General features: G+C 38.6%; 1 protein-coding gene across 1 annotated transcript; it reads left to right on the forward strand.

The window, feature by feature from the left end:
• The first annotated feature begins 1,495 nt into the window (after positions 1-1,495).
• Positions 1,496-9,001, forward strand: polr1f (RNA polymerase I subunit F). The gene is made up of 4 exons (XM_041807977.1): positions 1,496-1,921; positions 4,901-5,042; positions 5,186-5,394; positions 7,797-9,001. Exons 1-4 carry the CDS (start codon positions 1,629-1,631, stop codon positions 8,317-8,319), a joined length of 1,167 nt encoding a protein of 388 aa, XP_041663911.1. The 5' UTR covers positions 1,496-1,628; the 3' UTR covers positions 8,320-9,001.
• Positions 9,002-9,594: the final 593 nt, after the last annotated feature.

Raw genomic sequence — 9,594 nt, forward strand, 5'->3', positions numbered from 1 at the left:
TTTCATTTAATGTTTAATGTTTTAGTTTTTCTGTGCCATAGTTTGGACACCCCTGCCCTAAGTGGATGAAGAGTGGACAAAGAGTTAAAGTCATAAATGTATTGTTTTGGTTTTCCCAGTTACAGGGAAATGTCAGTATTTGCCTCAAGCTATCTACTTATTTATCTCCTTTTAATAATAATAACTTTATTTATATAGCACTTTTAAAAGCAAGGTTTTACAAAGTGCTTTCACACTCAGAAAAACAAAGCAGCAAGACAACAAAACACAACAACAAAGACAAAAGTGCACTCAAGGGGACTCTTTTCTTTGGATAATACTGCTGGTTTTCCCCAGATAACATGGAAATTCCTCCAGAAATGACCAAATTTCCATTCTGTCTCTGGAAAATGAAATAAAATAAGGTATGCATGTGTGTCCATCTGGAATGATGTGCTTTGAAGCATGTTTGTCTAGTCTGGTCTCATTTTTTGATATAGTTTTTCTATTTAGGGTCCAAAATTTCTATTAGATTAATTTGATTAGTTGGTAATTTTAAAAAACCTTGTTGGAATTTCTTTTAGGAAATACTTTTTGATGTTGCACGTGTTGAAATGATATTATCATAATAATGGTCACCTTAATCAGTAATAGATATCCACAAATATCTGTATTAACACATGTTAAAGTGTAGTAAGTAGGTTACTGTAAATATTCATGCATGGTTGTACAAATTCCCAAGGCACACATAGACTTTCCTCAAGGCACAGCGGTGTGCCTCACTGTTTGAGAACCACTGCTGTAGACAATGGTACTCTGGACATGTTGAATGACAATTGATGTCAATGATTTACCAGCGCCATCTTGTGTTTTCCACATAAAGGCTTTTTTTTTTAAATATTTGGACTACCATTTGAGAGAGGCATCACATAATCTACCAGCTGAATATGTGGTGTTAGGCCTAGTGGGGGATTCTTTATGCCAAACTGTAATGTACCTTTTGTAAAAACAGGAAAAGCTCGAAGAATTAATTTTTATTAATATGATCTTTTGCAGGAAATAAAATCAAGTTAATGATTTTAAAATAATTTGAAAAATCTCCCAAGTTCTTAATACCTCTGGAAAAGACAGGAGGCCTTCAAATTAAATTTTAACTACATTACCCTCAATGCAGATGCACAACAAATATTTGAAATTAAAACTTAAACCAGGATAAGTTGCTCAACAAGGTTGTGGAATCATATAAAGAGCACGTTTTACTTGTTTAAATTTGTTTTATTTAATGATAAAGTTATTGAAATCAGCAGAGCAGCTGTGGATTATCATGCTGATAAGAGGTACGCAAAAGGCTCAGGTAATCACTGATACGTAAATAAGAATATCTAAAACGGAGAATAAATAATTAGAACTACCTTAAATTATTATTTTTTATCTTTGGACACGTAAAGCATACTCTCTGTATGGTCAAAACACTGATTAGTGATTTAATTTAAGTGACGTTAATAAACTGGACCGTCAGTCTCTTGGGTGTCATTCCACTCCTGACCAGCAGGCGGCAGCATAGAGAAAAACGGTTTGGTATTTACAAGCTGTTGGGCTCTCTTCAGAGGACGTTGTCGTCCTTCAGTCTTCCGGTTCCCCCACGCAGCATGGCGAACTTAAAGCATGTAGCAGACAACTCTAAACATGGGAAAATGTCCGCTGAAATCACCGCTGAAGCTCAGCCGGCTGAAGTGCCTTTTGTACAGCACAGAGACGGCGGACCGGTCCCGTGCTCGGTCCCGTCGTTCGCTGCTGCCTCCGAGCTGCTGTCAGCTCCGTACTCGTGTCTGGTCATGAACACGCACAGGAGGCACATCGCTTTACCACCAGTGTACCTGAACAAGAAGAGGACGGGTATTAAAGAGGAGCTGGAGACTGAGATGCTGAAATTTTCTCAGAGGTAACTGAGGTTTCTCAGAGGTCGCTGACACGTGTTTTTCTTACCCTGCTCTCCTGTCTGCTGTGTCCTACTAAAGAGTTACCCTGTTCAGGTCTGGCCAAGTAGCTGGATTCTGTATTGAGACAGGCAGCTTTAGAGGACCTCTATGTCACTGTTTAACTGTGAAGAAGAGTCTGTGTTGGCTTTGCTACCACATGTATTTATGTTGTAGCCAGGGGCGGTTTTATGAAGTAGTGGGCCTTTTCCCCTTTAGCTAAAAGCAATGAAAACAAGTGAACAAAATATTTTGTAGAATCTCGTTTCAGGTAAGAAAAACATAAAAAATACAGGACATGACCAAAGCTGAGATACAAGCTACCAGTGTTCATACAAAGCATTCAGAAAATACGCTACGTTCATTTTTTTTGCCATTAATCTACTCTTAATATACATTAAGGCATTCAAAGGGCTTTACAGAGTTAAAATCAGATCATCTACAACAAGGCCATTAAAATATCTCACAGCGAAAATAAGACAACAAAACATTAAATACACCAATACATAAGTAAATAAAGAACAACATTTAGTAAAAGTAAGTACATATAAGATAAAAGGTACCAATAATATTTAATAGCAAGTTAAATGCTTTTTGTACCTTTCAGACAGGGATGCACGATATTGGATTTTTGTTGATATTTACAAGTTAATTATAACAGATACAGTTTAAAGTTTGAGGGTTAATAAATGTTGATCCCAAAAGCAGACTTTAAAATGTAAGGAATGATGTGGGATAAAGAAAAAAGCTTTAGCTGATGTAATGTTGGTCCAGTCTAAAACTCCACTAACTTATTTGTTTATACAGCCAATGTTTACAGTTGATAGAGGCAGATTTTATAGCCAAAACATTGGTTGTAATTGCCAATAACAATATAATGCTGATAATATTGTGCATCCCTTCCTTAAGTGTTAAATGCTCTGAAGTCCCTGACTTAGTCTTACCATCCCATTGGTCAGGTTCACCTACTGGTCTTCATCCAATCAAAATGGATTCAATATAAAAATCCCCATTCATAGTGCTGATTTAGCTCAGTGATTAGAGCAGGGGCCCATATGTAGGAGGCCGTAGTCATCAACACACTGGCTGCAGGATCGATTCCTGGTCTTGGCACTGATTGGTACATGTTTTCCCCCACTCTTCCCATATGTGACCGAAGCCAGATAAAGTTCCTGCAAGTCGGCATTCCGGTGGTTGAGGAAAAATGGATACAAAGTCGTTTTCTTCAAAATGATCATTTTTCGTATTTTTTCTCATTTTATGCAACATTTCAACTACTCATTCGATGAAAAATTAACACAAATGTGACATTTAAAAGCGTTAATTTTGTGTTTTAAAATGCCCTATTCTCGCAGTTGCTGCAAGGATATTGAGGGGAGGGGAAAGCGAAACTGTGGGGTGATAATTGGCCGCTCAGTCTGCCATTGTTCCCAGTTTCGCCCATTGAGATGGATGCAGGGACAGTAACAAACACCGCATGGCTCAAGCGCCACCCCCCTCGGCACGTAACTACAGCTGTTTCTAGTTATCACCTTTAACAACAAGCCTCAAGATGCACCCTGCAGTGGAGAAAAGTAGAAGAGGCATGAAGAAGATGCAAGAATTATCAACAGACTCTGGACAACTTCAGGATCACTCGACACTGAAAGTTTGATGACGGCGGATTTCCTGTGGGAATATTTTAATGAGCGTCACCAGTCCGATTCAGAAGCTTGGTTTGGGTGGACTTTATGTAAATGTGGCTCTATCATCCACGCCCATCTCCTGGCCTGCCTGAAGGTAGGAGAAGTCCTGAAACTTTGAGCCTGTTTTTTCTCAGAACAGACAGGAAATAGAAGTTAACATTCATATGAGCATATCTTTGTAAAATATGCTCAGATTAAGGTGTATGATACTCCATTTCAAAGCTTGGAATCTACGCTTTCATAATGTGTAAAAAACTCAAAAATGACCTCGGACGACTTGCAGGACTTTTTACCAGCTTTGGTCACATATATCTTATCTCCAGTCAGCTGTTCTATCTAAATGGAGGCAAAACACCAAAAATTACTCTTTTAAAAATAGAAAAGGAAAACAAAATCCCCCCTTTGAATTACTAATGCATCGTTGCCATGATATCGATATCAGAAGATGTGAAAATTTCTGCAAATGTTCTGGCTCTATAATCTGTCTATATCAGCTGTAAATGTTGACTGTATGAACAAGTAAGTTAGTGGAGCTTAAGGCTGAACCAACAGACCATCAGCTAAGGCCCTGAGCTGGCCTGGAAACCCCGTGCAGTGTTTCTGTGACAGTAAAAACACACAGCCCTTACACTTCAACACTTTACCTGTTCATACTACAAAAAGTATGAAAATATAGAAGTATAGAATAGAACAATATAAAGAAGAAGAGTTGTGATATAGATAAAGATATATACCAAAATACACAAGGAAAGTACACTGTACATATAAACACGCTTAAGGAAATTGGGGGGGGTCAAGAAATATAAAATACATGACAAAACACTGCTGTAAATATTTTCAAGTCCTGAGATTTTTTTAAACTTATTGTACACAAAATGTTTCCTGCAAGCATGAAAAATATTTTTGCTTCATGTAGCAAATATTTTACTTGTATAGTAAATATTTCTACTTGCTTACTTAGTCTTTTCTAGATTTTGTTTAAAATATGTTTGACTGCAAGGTTATTATTCATTTCAGTGCATCTTTTTGTTTAAAACATTTTTATTAAACTTGTTGATAACTAAAGCTGTCTCTTGTATGTTGTGGATTTAACTTTCAGTACGCTTTTATATATTCACTCTATTTCCTGTGGGTTTTAGATGTCAGATGACTAGTTGATATTTAAACTGGTTAAAGGAAGCACCATTATTAACACAAATTAGATTTGTATTTATTCCATATTACTGAGCTAAATCCTCCTTATGTTTTTGTCTTGTTTAGTTTAAAAGGAGTGCCCATGGCGTACGATGATATCAGGATAGTAGGCCAGCATGGAAACATATATGACGACAGCGGCTACATCCACATGGAAATAGAAGCCAACTTTATCGTTTTTCAGCCCCAAAAAGGACAGAAGTTGTTGGTAAGGATGACATCTAACACCATATAGATGATGCCTTCCAGGAAATGAAACTATCAAACCTGAAAACCTTTCTTAGTCTCATTGGCCCAATTTTATGCTTTGTTTTGGTTTGTTTCCATTTTCTGTTTTTAATCTTTTCTCAGGGTAAGGTGAATAAACTGGGAATGAGCCATGTAGGCTGCCTAGTGCACGGCTGCTTCAATGCCAGCATCCCCAAACCCAACCTGGTTTCCATGGAAACCTGGCGGGACGCAGGGCCCAGAATTGATACAGACCTGGAGTTTGAGGTGACGGCGCTCGATGCTGACATGTTTGGGGTGCTGCTGATCAGGGGGCGCCTGAACAGGACCAGGTAAGGGTTCAGTCATGGTGGTGATGGGTGGAGCAGAAGCTTGTTTGACCATTTGTTCTTCTTGGGAACATTTTTTAGTTACTCTTAGTTTGTTTAAAAACATCTAACTTGTGTGCTGAAGTCTTGTGTCGTTGAGAGTTTAGATTATTCATCAACCACAAAGTCTGTGGCAGTCCTCTCTAAATTTTCTAGAAAACTTCAGGAGTGCATATGTGACAACTAGAGATGGGCCAGATATGATCCAGTATGGGTGTAGGATATTCACATTATTTTCATACTGGACAACAGACTGACTCGTTGATCCAAGTCACAGATCTAAATTCCGATATTTTCACTGGGCCGTAAACAAACCACGCTGTAGCTTGCATTGGGTTGTTGGCAGGGAGCTGTGTGAGAGACAGCAGCTCAGTCTGAGTCCACTCCTCATATCTCACTCCAACACTAAAGAGCAGTCAGATAACCCAAACATCAACCTTTAGAGTCTGTGTGATTAATTTGAAGCACAACAAGCACAACGGTGAGGTAAAAAGTATTCTCTCTCCTCTTTAAGTTTAATATCTTTATTAAGAGCAACACAAAGTGATTGTACTCTGTCGTCGTTTCTATGACTTGAATACAGGCTGCAGCAACTCGTTTTACAACGGCTTCAACAGCAGTTTTAAATAGTACTGGATTAAAAAAAACAATTCACCTCTTCAGATCAGTTCTTTAAAAAGAAAAAATAGGTATCGATTTATATAATCCAAGGATCAATCTCTGAGTAACTGCCTTTTTCTTCTCCTGGCGACTCCTTGCACTAACAGTCTCAGTCTTAGGCCGCTTAAAACCTGACCTGCACTTGCCTCTGAAAGCCTTTAGACTCTGATTCAAGGTTTGAATCTTATTCCCAATCGTTTTATTTTGGATGTGTAGGCGTGTTATCAACACAAACTGGATATCTCTTCCTCAAACATAAACTTGCACTGGTGCAGCGCGAGCAGCCGAACTCTGCAGGTGACCCGGTGGAGAGCACTAAAGCTGCTGCTGCTACAGACTTACAAGCAATTCAGATGATCGTCTAGGGTGCTACGTTCAAGACAAGCACTGCTTCAACCCTTCAGTGTTTTGTGAAAGCCCTGTATATGACACTCTTTACAGCACGCTTTATTTAAGAACTCGTATTCCTCCATTTCACCGCCGCAAAATTACACACAGTACCCACTGCCTACAGCAGGGGAAATGACAGAACTCCAGCTATTTAGAAAGAGATGAGTTACAAACTCGCATCTCACTTGGATTTTCTACAGTTAGCATAATATAACATGTACAACAATATAACATTATGTACAATATACATGATATAATAGATAACATGATGCACATTTTTTTATCATTGCTGTGGGTTCTGTCGTTGATTAACGAGTGTAAACGTCTGCATGTGGCGCACACGTCCCAGACAGCAAAGAGGTAGACGGTAGTGTATGATGTAGGGACAGATAAATATCAGTTTACAACAGATAACCATTAGAGAACCATACAAAATGTTTAGCATTATATTTCATTGACTATTATCACCACAACCACATTATAAACATCATCAGCTTCAGTGTAATTGTACATAGACTCATAGACTGACCCAACCTAAGTAAAAATAATTTATCACATTTACTTTTTTTTAATCTGTATTCATTTAACAAAAAAGAGTTTCAACTTGGACTTACAATAAATGACTTATCTCTGCCGTACAAGAAATACATAGAAGTCTGGCAGCTCTGTTCCAATGATGGCATGGCCAGACTTAAAGAGGATATCAGGCCGTATTTTGGATTTAAAAACTAAAAAGGTAGGTTACCTAAAAAGGTAAGAGGTAGTCTGGACAGAAGAAAGGCTATATACAAAATGTGCTACATGGAGGTTAAATATTAATGTAAGTACTTCTAGTTTGGGGTTATTTTTTAATGCAAATGGATTTTTTTAATGATATACCTGGTTGGAACATTCTTTGTAGTATTTCCAACTAGGGCTGGGCAGTTAATCAAAAATTAGATTATATCACTATGTGCTACTGCTATTTTCAGTGTGATTTGCTTCTTTTAAGTCCACGATGATTCAAAGTAGCAGGCCACGGGAAAATCAGACTGGACAAGGAAGCAGGATAGGGCAAATAATTATAAACTTATAATACAAGCTGCATGTTGTGATTCATATTAGACTTTTATTTTAAATATTCAGTTTGCTGCAGTAGCCCTGTAGTGACGTTGGTTGTCTACATTTTTTTACAGTGCAATGAGATTTCAAATATCTAATTTGAAAATATGACATTTGTTGCTGCTACCTGTTTCTATGTGAAGCCAGCACAAAGTCTGAATAATTTTTGGGCATAATATAAAGTCTTATGGATCACATGGTTTTGTCTGTCTCAGGGTTCAGGAGCTGCTGGCTTTGAATGAGAGCTCAGAGTCCAACGTAACCACGGACCAACCAGAACCAGCACAATCAGACCTGAGACCAGAACCAGCAGAATCAGACCTGAGACTAGAACCTGCAGAAGAGTCTCCTGCTGAAACCCCCAAGAAAAAGAAGAAAAAGAAGAGAGTGAAAGAAGAAGCGATGGAGGTGGAGATCACAGGTTTACCCACCATGTTGGAGAGCAACACGACAGAAGAGCTGAGCAGAACAACCAGTGAAGCTAACGGCAATGAAGCTGGGGAGAAGAAGAAGAAGAAGAAAAAGAAGGAACAACATATAAAAGAAGAGGAAGAGGAGATCGCGCTCTCTCACACGGAGCTGCAAGGCGGCAGTGACTCGAGCGGTTATCAGAGCGACAAGCCGAGCAAGAAGAGGAAACATGAAGCTATGACAGATGTCACATCTAGTTTAAGTGAAAATACTGAAGCTGTAAAACCCAAAAAGAAGAGGAAGAGTGACATAAAGCAGTTTGCCTAAAAATCATCATTATAAATCAAGTTTATTGTGGGTAACTAACCAGGAATATCCTGACGTGCCTTCAGTTTTAATGAAACATTCTCCCTCAGGGTCAGACTTGCAGACGGACAAAACTTCACTGAATTAATTTGGAGAGTTTATGGGTAAAATTCCTGGGAAGATGTTGGCAAACCTGGCGGATAAACCCTCATTGGAGTGCAATTCCCTTATACTGCCTGAGGGGGGCACAAAACTGCTTCATAAATCTCCACTTGGGTACAGAACCAAAGGAGGGAAACCTTGAGAAATACACATCAATACATGGTGCTGAGATTTGACTTTTAATTTAAAGAGAAAAATGAGGAAAATAAATTCTGTACTGACTTTGGCCTCATTTGTCCAGCAAACTGACATGGATTTAAAAATCTTATTTCATTTTCTACTCGTGCCTCCGACTAATGAGTTCTGTCTTTAAGTACCATTTATAATAAAGGTATAAAATATATTTTTAGAACATTTACAGGATTCACTCTGCAATCTGGGGAAGCGTCATCATTGACAAAGAAAACGGTGAAAACAAAAATATATTTGTGCTCCCACATGTTGCATTGTTAGCATTCATGTAAAGCCGTACTCTCTCCCTTTGGCATAAAAACTGAAATGGAAATTAAATATTCAAATTAAAGATCTATATATTTTGAAAGGTAGTCTTTGCCCTTCTTTCATTGTGAAGCTCAAATCACACCAGTGCAGGACTGTAACATCACATGTCATGTCTCAGTTGCTGTCCCTGTCAAAGGTCAACTCTCCACCAGCCACTGCATGGCCAGGTACTTGGTTCCAGAGCCGGGGCCCCGCTCGGGGCTAGTCTTCCTACCTGATCGAGAAAATTAAAAACAATAATAGCGGTGGTATTTTACCAGCAGTTCAGGCCTCTTACTTATTCTACACCTCAAACAAAAGCAGGTGCTAAATTTCTTTTCTGTGCTCTCAAACTGAGCTGCTACTACAGCAGCTGAGATGTACAAAACAGCTGTTCTCTCAGGAAACACTTCACAAACTGTGGCCGGTGGAATATAACACTGACCTAAAGTACTGTGGTTGTGGTTGCAGTGCTTCCACACACATCTAGCTGCCACCGATGTGGGTTTGTTCTTATGTCTTATGTTTGTTCTTAATAATGGGGGCGATCCATTGGTTGTGTGTTTTGGGCTTGAATCACTTGAACTTTTGATTAGATTTTTCTAGAGGGGAAAGTTTGAAAAATGTTGCTGAGATAATGACAGAAATATTTCC

Source organism: Cheilinus undulatus, linkage group 16 (assembly GCF_018320785.1).
Source record: "Cheilinus undulatus linkage group 16, ASM1832078v1, whole genome shotgun sequence".
NCBI lineage: Eukaryota > Metazoa > Chordata > Actinopteri > Labriformes > Labridae > Cheilinus > Cheilinus undulatus.